Raw genomic sequence first — 16,178 nt, forward strand, 5'->3', positions numbered from 1 at the left:
ACAGTTAATGGAGTTATTTTTAAGATAGGAAGAAAAAAAAACAAACATATCCAAAATAGAATATTTCTCTTCCTTGCTGTCATGTCCTAGCATGTTATATTTATCTTTTGATAAAAAAAAAAAAAATGTTAGGCTATTAACGCGCTGCTACTGTCTCCTGTGATATCTGCTGAAGGTATCAAAGATACAAATTCCGCCATCGGGACTTGCGCTTGTTAAGACTGTAATTGGTACCATGTTGCATACGTGACGATATTTTACTCATAGCCAATGATTTGAAATGAATAAAATAACAATACAAGCTGTTATCAAATGTTAACTCTTTATTTGAATATGTAAAAAAAAAAAAAGGTGCAGGGATCACCGGTAACATTTGTCTTGCAGCTTGTCCTCATTGCATGTTTTTCATTTTCATTGGAAATAGTTTTTGCTTTTGAAATGCTCGGGCCACTTTTGAGACTTGTACAGAATCCAAATTGATGATTCAAGACTAAAGTGCTTTTACTTTCGCTCTCTCTTTTATAATGGGACACGAAACATCTTTACATAGAAACAGACTGTAGAGCTCTGCGCAGAGCGATTCGGTGTGTTCTGTATCCCAAAAGTTGCAAAGGTACAATTATCGTTTCATTATGTTGACTTTCAAATACAATTGAAACTTGGCATATCATACAAATAATAAATAGTAGTCATAGCCGTGGCTACGCATGCAAGCATTTATGTTTCTTCAAGCAGTAATCCACTTCATTACTGGTGATGAATTGGAGCAGGGTGCAAACGTTTCTTTTAGTGTCGCCCAACGTTTTTCCAACCAGTGTGTCTTTGCCGCCACTCCGTCAAATGTTGAACAGTACTACGCAACGCTCACTGGGAAAAACAGTTGAAATGTCCGACCCGTGTGTTAAAACAAGAACCGTGTCAATAAAACTATTCTTTGTCCATCTCCACGTACTGCGAGTGGTTGTCAGGGGATTTGCTGTGAGTTTTACTCAAATGGAGTTTGACGGCGTGATTACTGGCGAATGTCCGACAGCACAGCTTACATTTAAACTTAGAGTCACCGTCCTCGTCCGGGACCAGAGTCTCTGAGACCCGGACGCCGAGAACCTTCGGGACCTCCGCCTCGTCCACCTTGATCTGATGCTCCACCGGCATCTTGTTCATGTCTTTGATTTGGAAGCCCAGATGGGATTCCAGATGGGAAATGAAGGAGGTCGGCGACCTGAACTGGGAAGCGCAGTCATTGCAGTAGAAGACCGGGTGACCCGTGTCCATGTTCTTGAGGAATTTGGTGCCTCCCGTTTTCCGTAACTGGTACTTCACATTAGCTAACCAATGACTTATGGTGGTCATGGAGAGTCCCGTGAACTTCGAGATGTGCATCCGCTCCTGAGGGCCGAGGTCTGAGAGAAGATACTTCCCCTCCGAGGTGAGGAAGAGGCTGGAGGCGAACTGAGCTTGCAAGATGAGAAGATGGCGAGGATTCCAGTTGGACTGGCGGCCTTTGCGCTTGTGGACGGAGTAGACCTCGGCCGACACGTCCTCAAAGCGCCTGACGTCCGATTCCAGTTTCATGGCCGGGAGCCTGGATGCGGCGGGCGGCTTTGGCGTGGTGGCTTTGGGAAGCACTTTAACCATGTCGGCGATGTCGGACAGAGCGTACTTCTGTGGCATCGGGGTGACGGGCTGCAGCAGAGAAGATCTCGGTTTGCTGTGTTTCGATTTAGTCAGGTCTATGGGTTGGTCATCGGTTGGAAAAAGAAATGTTTTTGATTTCGGCTTATTCCTGGCGGGATTACTGAGCATCAATGAGGGCTTGTCGCTGCAATTGTTAGTGTTTGCAAAAATTGACTGGATGTGAGAAGATAGTTTGTCTGCTCGCGAGTTGTTGGGCTTGTTTGCTTTGCCCAAATGATTGTTCAGAACTGACTGCAGAGCACTAAGAGGGTTTACGGCAAGGATGTCCAGAGTGTCTTTGAGAGGCTCTGTGACGCCGGCAGAGGGGCTTGGAGTCTTGCCCCTGTCGAAAAAATCGGGGCTCAGCTTCCCTTTGATCGGCTCACTCCCGTCATTCCCGCAGTCGGCATCTGGCTTTGAAGAGAAAGAGGAATCATCCTGACAATCGCTGTCGTCCGTCTCCATCAGATCAAGCTTCACACTTGGACTTTCCTTCCCGTCACTAATCACAACCGTTTCTTGTTTGATGTCCAAGTTCTTATGCGTCCCCTGGGGACTTTCAACGCCAGTGGCACCAAGGTACTTCTCCTTCGGGGCAAGCACCCTCAGCTTTTGGTTGAAAGTTTGCTTCAGCTGAACAGGGGGTGAGGCAGCTGTGATGGGGTTGCTTTTGATGATGCCAGAGATCTGATAGGCGGCGTGAATGCTCGGATAGGCACTCCAGCTTGGCGTCCCTGTTTGGGCTTTATTGATAGCCGAGGCTACTGTGTTAGCTAAAGATTTAAGAATGTCTCCGCCTCCGCCAGAGTCTTGCTCCAGATCTTCCTCCCGAAGATAAGGGTACTTAAATCCCCCATTTCCTGCCTTTTGATCTTCACCCTCTTTTTCTTTGTCATCTTTTGCTTCCGTTTCTTCCATTTTGTTTGATGCGCCCTCCCCTTGGCCATCTGTCTCGCTGCTTGCAGGGGAAACATTCTTGGGAGACAACTTTTCTCCATCCGGTTCACCGGCGGTGGGCTCGGCTAACCCCTGGATTTTCTCCACAGACAGGGGGTCAAGCGATAGCTGTTTACCCTTCTTGGAAGCGGAGTTGGTCACCTTGATGAAATGTCCCGTCACCATCATGTGTGTGGTGAGTTGCTGTAAGGTGTCATGGGAGCTTCCGCACTCCATGCATTTCAAAATCTGAGACTTGCACGTCTCAAACTGCCACGTGTAACTCGCACCGTTCTGATAGCCAAAGCGATTGTTTGCGTTCGAAACTGCACCGGCGCGTTGGGTGTCGCCGTAGCCGGGTGCGCCCGTTGTAGAGTCGGGGGAGCACGGCCTAGCGCTTTCAAAGGCGCGCTTCTTTGCTGGTGGCAGTAGTTTGGGTGTGATTACTGGGATTGGCTCCTTTAAAGGCACTTTTTGGTAATGCTTAGTTTTGATCATATGGACGCTCAGATCCTGGAGAGAGTCAAACGAATGACCACAGAACATGCACTTCAGAACTTTCTGCGCATCCTCCTTCCCTTCCAGATCCTGCAAACTACGCTTCTTGGATTTAGAGGATGATGTGGAGGAATTACTCTGTTTGCTGACGTTGTTGTCCTGGTAGTGGCCACTCTTGTTCATGTGGACCGTCAACTCCACCAGGGTGTCGTAAGCAGCACTGCAGTCTTTACAGCGGAAGCGGCTAGCGCCTGTGAAGACGGAACCGCAGGGTTTGCTGTTTTGACGGTACAAGTGGACCGAACTGAAGAGGTTGGGTTTGGACAATGGTTTCGGGGAGACGGTCTGCTGCAGGGTCTTCGACAGAGCATCCTGGTGCCAGTCGAACTCACTCTTGGCGCTTCCGTTGGTGCTGTCACAGTTGGCTTTGCTGGTGTTTCTGCCCAATTTCAATTCCGTCCCAACACCTGTCCAGTAGGAATCGGAAAGAAAGTTTGCATAGGCCGCTCTCATTTTCTGCAAACTGTTGCCCGTTTCCTCTTTGCGTTTAGAGCTCTCCTCATCCAGCTGAGCGTCACGCGGTGAAGAGTTCTTGAAGTCCGACAGTCTGTCGCAGGTGTCGCTAAGGTGTGACTCCAGATCCGCCTCTTGGTTCGACAGGAGACTGGAGGGAGAGTTGTGGTTGCTGTAACTGTTGGTACTCTTGATGTCCAGCTCGCGATCTTCGGAAACTTTGGGGCTCGTTTTCTCTGAGGATTCCTCCTCCGTCAGGGTGTCATTCTCTGCATCTTCCTCGACGATGGAGTCGTGAAGAGCAGCATCTTCATCATCAGGCATGTATACTGAAAAGACAAATGAAAGACACAGAGGAATTAATGATACTCAGTGTCAAGACACGGTCAACACAATGCTTCATCAAAATAAAACTTATTAGCATCACGTCAACAAAGTTTCTTCTTTGGAACACACTAAGCATTTCTTTATTTTGTTTGTTCTTATTAAAACGATAATAGTCTAAGGAAATCTGTATTTAAGCTAATGTTAAAAAACAAAAGTCTCGCTGTGAGTAATATCACACATTGAACTAAAATGGCGCAGAACGCGTAAGGCAAGCTGATGCATTGAAGTGGAGTGCGCATAATGGTTATTGTAAATGCAGTCTGAGACTCATGACTTGTCTGCAATTACTGTCATAAAATGGTGAATACCATTCCAAATGCTCATCCCTAATTCAGAATATAAACTACACATTCGAGCCGACATTTGTGCCTCGTGAGACCGGCTGGCGCCGGATGCGACGTCTTCACCAACAGTCCGCCCGCCCGCCCGCCGCAGTCTGTGATTCACGACGGGCCATCGACTTAGTGCTGTGTCCAAGGCTTTTCTGGCCTCAACTTGATGTGTTTACAACAGTCATTGGCGACTGAGTGACAAAAGCAAATTGATTCTTTGGAGGCCTGTTAACTGTTATTGCAAATGACCTATTCCACAGTGATTAAGGAGGCCGTGAAGTGCGGTGAAAATGCGAACCTTGAGCTTCTCTGCGCCAACCCCGAAGCCAACACAAAAATTTGACGTACTAATGTCGCGACATGCGCGAGCGACAAATTAGAAGGCGATGGGGAAACATGACTTCAGCAGATGCTTTGCGAGCGATTCGACATCAGGAAACGGATTTTGCTGACGGCGAAACAGAATTATGTTGCAAATGCGAGCGATGATGAAGAGCAATGAAACTGTACATAAATAACAACTTTCGAGAGATTACCGGCAATCTGTCAGGTCTTTATATTCCCCCCGACAGCCTCGTAAACAGTAATTACATCTTTCATTATTCACCTGTTCCTTCTCCCAACTCATACTGCACAAACATTATTGCTTTCATTAACAGATAATTAAACAACACTATTACTAATTGGCACACTTCCCGTCACGCAATTAGAAGAAGTCTGACTCAGCACGGAGCATTTCACGTGGCTGCGGGAGAAAAAGGAAAATCTCTTTAAATGGCCGTCAACGACATCACGACTGCCGTTCTCCTCGCAAGACACTTTGCCATAAACGAAGTTTGTCAGCACAAATCTGAGATGTTTTCCACCTCGCAGCCATGCGGGGAAAATGTGCATTTTGGGAGAGAGACTTGGCAGATGTGCTCTCCCACTTAAAAAATGAATGGGACATAACAGCCGTGTCCGGGTGCACTTATGCCATTCACGTGGTTAATATTTCCTCTCTCCACAGAGCGGCGTGCGCCGGTCCCACGCCGGCCGGCCGGCCGGCTTTGGAAATGCCTTGCTTCTTTGCTTTCTGAAAATAAAACTTTTTCCTTTTTGAATCAATATTTCACAAGCGCCTGCAGAGAAAGCCCGGAGGTGAGTTGCTTGCCAGCTAATGGACACAAGATGGAGATGGGCTTTGGACTTTTAAAACAAATATAGAGAATGTGGCATCATGAACACACAAGAGCCCTCAACGTGCCATGACCTTGATCCGCCGTAGGAGCGACGTTTTGATTGGCCGACCGATATCCGTGATGGCCTCTAAAACACGCTGGATGCTGAGGGAACGTGGAGATATATTTTATTTAGAGTTTTATATGTAGAAGGAGAACACCGGCGGCTCTGACAAGCTCGAGTGGCAAGAACAAACGTCAAAGTGGAGCTATTAGTGGTTTTCAGGCTGGAGGGAAAGTGAACGCGAATGCTTGTTGTAAATTCTAAAATTCACGTTAACTTCACCCCTTTTTTTAAGAAAATAATTGTGCATTCCGCAAGGGAGTCTCACCGCTTACTGTAATATCAATTTCAATACGAAGGTCTGTCTTATCGCACGGGGCAGAATCGTGGGAGATTAACAGCTGCCCTTCCCGCTCTTCTACGCGGTTCTATCAGATGGCCCCGAGTAGCAAACTTCCAGAGGCACCAATTAACCTTCTGGCAGGCGTTGCCGGAAAGCCCCTCTCTTGCCTTTCACTCGGCGTTTTGTAACTCAAATGTTTCCTAACAGCCTTTTATACAAATTGAGATTCAAGGACAAGACCAAAGATGGATAATTACGGTAATAGCAATGTCATAAACGCAAGGCTCACATTTACTCAGTGGCAGAAATTACAGCCCGTATTTTAGAGGTGGCCCTTTTTTCCTCTTTTTTTATTTATTAATTTTCTTATAAACACATTTTATATTTGTAATCATTATTCCCATTACAATTTATGTCCTAAATGCAAATTATGATGTTGCCTAGTCGCGCAACTATTTTTCTATTGGGATGAGGATTGCATTTGTTCAAGTGCATGGACAGTGCACTCGATGTGCTTCAATTACGGCGGTGACCAAGATTTGAGTGATGAGTCACATTCTGCTTCCTGGCCATGTCACATGTCTCCATAAGTTTTGTTAGACAGAACCTCCAGAGTAAAATCATTAGTGCCCCATCATGTGATTTGAGGCTCACACAGCAGAGGAAGGACAGAGAGAAATGACAGGAGCTTGGTCAAAACAGAAAAAATGGCAGTCAAACAAAGCAGAATATACAACTTCCAGAAAACTACGAGTTGAAAGTTGGCGATTTGAAGCATCTTATTTCCATTACAAACCACCGCAGAAGAAGAAACCAGCCCACCCTCACTCAAAAGGTCTTCCAAAAATACTGCCATGGGGTCGGAAGAAGGCAACCTGACTACCTAGCTTGCAAAACAAGAAGCTGGCATGGCTTACAGGAGATTTAGCATGTCGTAAAGCACCGTTAAAGCCTCCAATCTGTGTCAACGCAAATTTATATCTTCAGACGGAGATATGCAAAGGTCAAAAAAGCCGAGGTGTCCGTCGTTAATCAACCGACTGAAGTGTTTAGAACCTTTATCCGTGAAAGCAGGCTCTTGGCATAGTGAGGCCGAGATTTACAGAGGCAGCCGCCTGTTTGTCAGCCAACACGCTCTTTTCCTCACGTCTACAGAAAGCGGCTAAGTGCTTCGGCCATACTAGATTACTTTTACGGCTACATCCACCCACTGGCAGCAAGTTGTCCAAGCCGATTGCGAAGAGCGTACAGCACCAAATATTTTGTGCGACGTTTGCAACTTCAGAGCGCACGATGCTGGCTTGCCTGCTCGAGAGACGATTCTCAGGATGTGTCAATCATTTGAGGAATTTTCTGTTTCAACACGCCAGCGTGTAAGAATGTTTCGCCCACAAAAAGGTCAACACCTCATTAAATTCTTCGTAAAAATACTTGCTACATCCATCGAGTTTAAGGCGAGATGTCATGTTTTCAACCATGTGTCCTACGTTTTGTGTGTTACCAGAGTAATGTTCAAAATGACGGAATTGAAAAGTATTTGAGAAATGAGCGTGTGACGCACGTGACCATTAGCTGCACCTGCAGGATTGGAGTGCTCCGCAACTAAAGACTTTACAATTTACCGTTAAAATTGACACCCAAACTACATTTTATATGTACAGCAGAGTGAGTTTAAACAAATGTCTTCTTAATCATTTCATGCTACATTTCTGCTTCTGCAGCTTAACAAAGTTAACGCCTGTGTGAGTTAAACATAAACAGCAACTTATCATCTTCATAACATTTCATCTTGAAATAAACAGTGTTGAATATAGCATTTTTGCATATTTGTGCAATCTCCGCATCCAACTCTGAGTTATGAAGTTAGCATTAACGCTAGTAGCTTTAACACAATGATAGAGTTGGCGACGATTGGAAAACGTTCCAAGTTTACGCAACGACACTAAAGTCCTATGCATCAATCAACTTGATTTTTAAAACAAACGGATTGAAAATATGTCACATTTGAAATAACAAAATGTAATTGGGATAGTGGGATTGAGGTAAATTGAGGTAAAAGCCTTCAGAAACAAAGCAGCAAAAACAAATGTGGCTTGGCGCGATTACTAAAAGAACGCACTAAGCATGGACAAAATTGAAACACGTTAAAAGAAGACTGCAAAAACATTTACAATGTTTAAAAGAAATTATAGTCGTTTTTTAACTTCACTAAGAGCCTTATCTCATGATTTATTCGACACAAAGGTATTCTGGCTGCAGATGATATGAAGCGGCCGCAGCAATGACACACATGCTGTTGTTCTTAAAACAATCCATGTGGCGAATCCACATGATTCTCAACCTTAAGGTTTCACATTTATTACATATAAGAAATTGATAAATATCTTACTAATTCGGGCATGATTTCCAAATATTCAACTACCTTCACTAAAATACAAGAATGCACACCTCCACCCACAAAGGCTCTCAGGCTGTCTCAGGCTTCACTTTTGCTGCCCGCCGATCGATATCTCTTTTTACTTCTCATTGATTGCTTAGCGGCGGGAGCGACCTAAGCAGGACTGTTATGACATTTCCAGATTTCCCGCTGTCCTTGCAACAATCAATTACATGTGCATGGCAATCAAAACCTCTTTGGAAAATGAACCTGCCCCGTGACATTTTCATCTTGGAGATTTATGCCACGTAAAACGCAAGAAAAATGGCATCAGTGAACGTTCTGTGGTTGCTGTGGTAACTATCACCCTCTCCCTCACATCAAAGTACCAATTAATGGTGTGTGTCAATTTCAAAACACTTTAAATAAGTGTGGAGGTGTCAGTCAAAAGAAAAAAAGTTGGTTTCTAAACAAAGTTGAGCTGCTCGTTTTTGTGCCGAGAACAAGCGAAATAAAAGTCGTGTCCTCGGTGAGCTATGATTAGAAGGCGGCGCACAGCCGCCACGAGGTGTAATATTTGACATCTTGAGATCTGACGATGTGTGTGAGTCACGATCAAACGCCGACGCTGTCAGACATCCCGATGACAGACTTGATGACACGCTTGACGTCTGAAGTTAATTCTGAACGCAGTCACAAAAATAAAGGGGAAAAAAATGGCCGAGTGTTAATTCCGAGCCCCGCAGCCATCTGTAAATATCTGTGAATGCTTTTCCTCGTCACCGTTTCCTGTCAGGAAACAGCCGCGGTGCACGCGAGGACGCAGACAGAACAATCAAGCCCGGGCTGCCTCCTTTTGACAAAACATGTCTGGAGGTTAATTGACATCATGGGATGAAATAGTATTTGATTTGCCTTTAAACAGGAGCGTGTCATTACCTCCCTTCTGACCCATTATTTCCTTGAAAGTCTTGAGTCAAGCAGCTCTGATGACGCCCTCGAGGGACTTCAACTACTCTGCCACGCTACGACTGATCATTTCAGGGATTTAGCTAGCGGATGTGGATGGCACACTGCACACTGCTTTGGGGATGGGAATTTGGACTTGATCTCTTGATGGATAAAATGGAATCTGTTCACCAAATTTCGAATCGCGTTATAACCAGTGGCTGACATGAAAACTAGTTAGTGAACCCCGAACATTGTACGACAGTCAGTTTCGACCGGGTGGCTGGCTCGGTGTGCGGTAGGCCTCATCGGTAAATATGAGAATCAGTTGTTTGTTTGCTTGCCTGATGATTCTGCTTATTTATTCCTCTTAGACAAAAAAAGAACACAGAAGGACTTGGCCACTTAAAGCATCTTGTTCTGGACTATGATCGGGCTTTGAATTTTTGTGAGAATGGCGGAAAAGCAAAGAGGTAAACAACAACAATTCAAGATTTAAGAAGCAACCGTCACAAGGGGAGTTTGCCGCTGGCAAGGCCGGGGTGACGCTCACCTTTCTCAGATGTGCCTCTGGGGAAGCTCCCAGATAGTAGTTTTGAAAAAGTGGGTTTCTATAATCGCTCAGAAGTAAATATTCCCAAATGTTAGTCATCAAACTGTCTTGGGAAATTAATCTAGAGACAAAAAAATTCCAGCAGGATTATGAAAGTTAGAATTTCACCCATGATTGTCCTCTATCTCAATGTTTAAAGCTGTTGGACTGATAGTCTTTTTATTTGGACTGCTAAAAATTGAATGAGAGAATTTTTCACGATTTTCTAACAAGAGAAACAAAAACCGCGTAAAGCTTTTTGGTCTCCTGAAGAAATTAATTTATGTGGTCGCAAAATGTATATGTAAAACTGCACTTGCTCAACCCAAATCCTCCTGAGCAGGAATGGATACATTGATTTATCATGCATATCTCAAGATAAGACAAAGTGTCTTGAAAAGGGAGGGTTGCTGATTTGGTTTTGGCTCCAAAAAGCACAAGTCAGGGAAAAGCCCATCTTGACTTCTGTACGGATGACGTAGATTCTACTTTGAGCACATTACGTCCTCCACTAAGCACAAGTTATTCATGCAGATAAATGCCTCGTTCTCGTACAGCCTCAACCTGAATATTTGATGCCCTAATATAATCACATGAAAACTTGCGGCTCAAAAGAGGACAACAGATTGTGTGCGCGGCAAACGACGCTCAACTGGACCCCGAGCCAGATTAATACGACGGGATGGCGGATGCGACACCATCTCCTGCCATCTGGCTCTTCATTTGGCCAAAAAGGATCACAATAATTAAGGCAATTAATCAAAGAAATGTTTTCATGAGCCGCATTCGCTAAGCAGAAAAAAAGAAAAACACTCAGCACACATCCAACTCTAATGAGCATATTCACCCAGTCACCACCTCGCTTGTGATGTCATCCAGTGAGGTTGACACCCCTTTTGATGATAGAATATTCGGCGCCCGTCGACCCGAGGCCTAATTGGAAGCGAGCTGTCCGAGAGCGACACAATCTGCTACCCGGAACCCGGAGTCATCACTTTGATGACGCATCACATGAGGCCGCTGCTGCACCGACAGACCCGGAGCCAGATCATGCACCAGTACACACACAGGCATTGACGTCCTGCATCGTTTTGTCTTCTTTTAGATGATAAAAATGGAGAATCTCGAGCATCATTAGCGCACTTCATCTTGATGCAGGCAGCCACAATTATACTGTAGATGCATTTGCATCAAATCTGTTTTAAAAACCGTTTTAAAATTCCTTCAATATCTTTACAATGTCATTATCATATGTACTGTATTGTTTTATTAAAACATTCCTTCAAAATCTGAACAATGTCATTATCATATGTACTGTATTGTTTTATACGTACATTTTATTGACTACAATCTGTGCTCTCAATTAACATTTGCTGCATTAATCTGTAGGAGCCGTGAACATAATGCCCATTTGTACTTCAATTAATTGAGGTTAGGCTGTAAAATGTAAGATGAATAATTAAATTATTAAATTGAATTACTTTGAATGAAACAACAGCTTTGAAATCATGGTGATCCTATATTGGCTTATGATAACGGTGACCCGCGGATCAACTACTTTAACGTTCTGTAATAACCAGGAGACGGTCGAGACGTCTCTCACGTAGCGTTAGTACAAGCTCGGATTGTGTACAGTGCTGCTACTAACACACACAAATCAGTCAATATTTACCTCAAATGCAAGACATCGGATTGAGGTTGTAAGCACTTGTGCACTTGGATATATCCTTACGGGCATCCTTTAATTGTTTATGATCTATGGCAATGTTTACGGCATACAGTATGTAGATACGCCTTGAATGTTGAACAATGCTCAGCAAGCAAAACAATCAAGGCTTGATGATAAGGATGATTATATCTTTTGAATGAGAAAAATGTCCAACGTCTACAAACAAAATTGAAGAAATAAGAATGAAAAATGACTCAAATGTGGGATGCAATTACATTTAACACCAATAGGAGGAGTCCCGCAGCCGATAACCCGACTGTGACCTGAGCAAAGATTACAGTATGATGCCGCTCCTTAATCTTGCTTGACCTTTCCACTAACCCCACTTGGCATTTTGTTTAGATTCTGACTGCTGGGTTCAAATGGCACAATTTTGACGTTTTAAGGCACAATTGAGATATAAAACATAACAAACACGCACTAAAAACGAATGAAATACATTTAATGTTAATTTTATTGGACCGATAACTACATACTGAGGAGGTATGTAACTGTGACGGTTTACGATTTGGTACTGATCCAAATTATAATCGCTAGGTCAGTGGAGGGATGTTACTAAAACGCCCCCATAGCATCTTCCTCTGCTAGCAGGTAAATAAGAAGCCATCGGGGGGAGAGTGTTGGAAAGTCTGTACAAGTGAGGATGTTCAAAAGCCCCAGCTCGAATTTGTCAGCTTACAGATGATTTTTTTTTTTCACCCCCGCCCCGGCCGATCCACACACGCAGACCCCCAGTTCCAGTCTGTCGGCTTAACCGGGCCGGCCGTGCTCATGACACGGCTCTCCCGCAGCAATGCGATGAGGTCCGATGCTTCCTTTCTGCAGAACAGCAGTTTACCCCTCGTTCACCCTTATCAGGGTGGGGGAGCCATCATCTCGCCGTACGCCACTCAAAGAGCGCAGCGCATATTGGAGCTGACCGCTCCAGCAAACAGGGCGGCGCTAATAAAAGAGCATCCTGCTCGCCTTCAGATTTCCCTGATGGACTGTCAGTCAGGAATGTTTGCGTGGCGGCCGCCAGGGAAGTGGGCAGACGTTTAAAGGACCTCGCAACACATGAGGCCTTTGTTCTGCTTAGGAGACACTGAGCGCCTCATTTCACTCACTGTGTGAACGCTGAGAGATGAGCTTTCACACTAACGCGATGGCACATCCTGAAATTTGCCTTCTTTTTTCCAGTCCTTCATCTGCTTGTCTGTATTGTGATGAATAGCAGCACCAGAACTAATGCCATTCCAACTCCAACAAACATTTTGGAATCACGGCCTTGGTATGGAGTTAGTAAATGGAGTGTGAATGTTTTGAAATCCAGGTTAAAATCTTTTTTTATTTTATTAAGGTTTATTAAGCTTTACATTTTTTTTTTATGGTTAGCAAGTCTGCTTCTCATTTGAGACTTTCTGAGTTCAAATTTTGTTGCAGGCCTTCCTGTCTGGCGTTTGCATGTTGAACTCGTGCAGGGTGTTCTACGGCTACTCCTGCTTCCTCCCACTTTCAAAAAACATCCATGTTAGGTTTATTCAAGATAAGGGCTGCAACTAATGATTTATTACAATAAGCGATTAATCTGTCGATTAATAATTTATCTTTCGATTAATCAATAAATCAGATGAACAATCCTTTTTTTTACATTGACATGAGTTTAAATTAATAGTTCAGAAATAATTACAATGCATTTCTTGGTTTGCTTTGGAATATTTTGAATAATTGGCAAAAATAATGATCATTGTTTTCCAAAGTGAAGCAAAAGGTTTTATTTTGAATAAACACAAAGATAATCAGTCTGCTATCATGGATCGAAGATTACACAAATTTGAGAATATTTACCCTTTAGAGGCTGGAACTCTGAACATTTGTGGAATTTTTAATTGAAAATAAACGATGAATTGATTATTAAACATAGTAATCGATTATTTGATAATCGATTAGTTGTCAATTTATCGATTAAGTGTCGCACCCCTATTGATGACTTTAAACGGTACATTGGTGTAAATATGACCAGCACCAAAGTAAAGAAAATAGATGGATCATTATTTTTCTCAATGGCACACAGATGGCCACTCCTCAACAGATCACTTGTTGCTTCCAACACTTACTGCATCACCTTCAGAAAAGCCATGATGATATCACAGAAGCGCGTCATTTCTCTATGTGTCCAATCAGATTGCGCTGACGTCATCACATTTGTGCTCACAACCATGTTGCAAGGTGTCAGGAAGCTGCTTTGACATGCTGTGATGGGACGGTTCTTTCTCTGCATAAGATAATGGACAGAATTTTAAAGATGCCGTGGCACTCCAGCACTTAGTCATGCTGCATTTACATACTGGAAGGAATCAGGAAATATCCCAGTTGAAGCTCACCAGGTCTGACCTCAAAGTGTTCCGGTCAAATATAATAATAATTTAAAAAAATGGCTGACTAGGATAAGAGTATTTGCCTGGAATTATACGTGCTACACCATAAGTGACTTGCCATTGTAAGCAATGCCATTCGCGATATTGTGCTAGATAGACGAAACGTAGAATTGAGGTAGTTTTACGTTAACCCGTTCATATTCCAAAATGACAAATGGATCGAGCAATGTCGAAACCTTAAGCCTTTAGAATCAATGTGCATTAATAATCAGACCTTGTGCGCCCTTGTGACATCACTTGTTATTTCATTAACTATATCGCACTCATTCCCGGTGGGACCTACGGTGACTCCCCCTGAGATGGCTCTCTCCCAGCAACATCACCTTCATATGAACCCAAAACAACGACCTGTCCTCCTCCCCCAAAAAAACAGCCTCCATCAAGGTCAGGCTCTGATGAATGTGATAGTGCAGCTGTGTGTATCCTATTAAAAACAATCTGCATGTCACTCCCCCCTGCCTGCTTTTTTTTTTTTTTTTTTTTTACGAGGCTGCTGGATGCGCTCCAGCCGCAGCTTTCCTCGTACAAGCACTTTTAAGTTTTCAGCAAAGGGAGGCACTTTTTTAACATTCCCACTTCATTAATAGTAGATTGCCACTTTTTCCCTTCATTAAATACAATGAGGAGGCTGCGGATGGAAGGTACGGCGGCTGCGAGAGTGCCTCGGCCCGTTGTTTCTGATGGGACCGATATGTGACAAGACAACGAGCGTATTGAAAACAGCCCCCCACCCAATAAAAGCCTCCCTAGCATAAAATGATCATTTTTAAGTGCAAAACTTGAATGGAGCTTTGTCACTCTGACAGCCCGTCGTGACAACAAGGCTGCCCAAACAGAGACAGTGTTGGCAGCCTCGCAGTTGAAAGTTTCCCTCTTCCAAAAACAGACCCTCTGCTGTTTGTGGATATTCTACAGCGCTGATATCTGCGTGTTGATTAGAATGAAAAAAGAATTGCGTTGAATCGGCGCTCCCCGGAGCAGCACATCAGCCATTGTGTCACCATGACAGTCACTCCATTGAGCCAATTATTTCTCTTTGACAAAAGCTGCTTAAAAGACTGCTGTCATTGTTGGAGTCATACGGAATAAAAAAAAAAAATGACATGACGGCTCTAACATACAACCCCACTAAGTATTACTTTTACCACTGGGAAATGATTCCTTTGTCTGGTTAAAGCTGAGGCCTTTGCAGCGCTAATGCAATCATGAGACCTTTGAAATGGAGATGTTAAAAACTATAATGTTTAGTCTCGCAGGCAGGGCAAGTCAATATAGTGTAGTTTAGTCTTTAACATTATGTAAATCCCCATATTCCCCGCCGCCTATATTTTACAATGGACAGCTAAAGGACCAATGAAAACATGCTTTATTGTGATTTTAACTGGTATGGCCATTGGCCAGCAGTCTATGAAGCATTTACGTCCACAACAGACCTAACGTTCTCGTCGTCTGAGAAAGAAAGCACACCGACAATACTATTAAAACAAGAGCTGACCCTTAATTCTTTGTTTTTATCAACCGAGAGCTGACAACCTTGACTCATGAACTTGTTTCCGTTGAGTTTGACAGATTAATGCAGGTCAAAATCTGTTGGCTTATTTAGCCATAAAACTACGAATTATGCTGATTTAAAATGTCAGTGCTTTGCAATCTGAGCTGGTTCAACCTTGATACATAAGGTCAATTCCTTTGTTTTGGATGTATACTGCAGACATTTGAGTTTTAGATGTCGTAACAGAATTCATTCTGTAGTCTACAAAACCAATTTACAGCTAAATGCATTCAACCTAATCAGGAAAAACTTGCAGCAAGACAATGGGCCAACACACACTGCCAACTCAACAAAGGACTTCATCAGGTGGGGAGAACTGGATATCGGTCAGGTCGATCACTGACAAGCATTTTCCCTCCTGATTGAAGGAAGAAACCCCCAGAAGCAAACAACAACTTGAAAGAGGCTGCAGTAAAGGCCGAGAACAAAAAAAAATCAAATGAAGAATACAACATTGAGGCTTGATGCAGTTGTTACAAGAATTTTGCCACCAAATATTCCATGTTAATCACTATAAATTAATTTAATAACCTCCGTTCCAATTTTTTTACTCACTAGAAAAGTGGCTTCGAAACAGAAGTCGCTCTGTCCTGAGTAGTTTACCACATCGAGATTACCATGAAATAAAAGGTGGATTCATGAACTTCTGTCTC

General features: G+C 43.5%; 1 protein-coding gene across 2 annotated transcripts in view; it reads right to left on the reverse strand.

Annotated features, from left to right (window-relative positions):
* Positions 1-321: 321 nt before the first annotated feature.
* The window catches only part of tshz2 (teashirt zinc finger homeobox 2), a 38,356-nt gene continuing 22,499 nt past the window's right edge, over positions 322-16,178 (reverse strand). For both annotated transcript variants that reach the window (XM_085908042.1, XM_085908033.1), the window contains exon 2: positions 322-3,953. In XM_085908042.1, the coding sequence (XP_085764168.1) occupies positions 928-3,953 (3,026 nt within the window). In that variant the 3' untranslated portion in view covers positions 322-927. The remainder of the gene's footprint in view (positions 3,954-16,178) is intronic.

This window comes from Syngnathus leptorhynchus, chromosome 1 (genome assembly GCF_054491065.1).
Source record: "Syngnathus leptorhynchus isolate UIUO chromosome 1, UIUO_Slep, whole genome shotgun sequence".
Lineage (NCBI taxonomy): Eukaryota > Metazoa > Chordata > Actinopteri > Syngnathiformes > Syngnathidae > Syngnathus > Syngnathus leptorhynchus.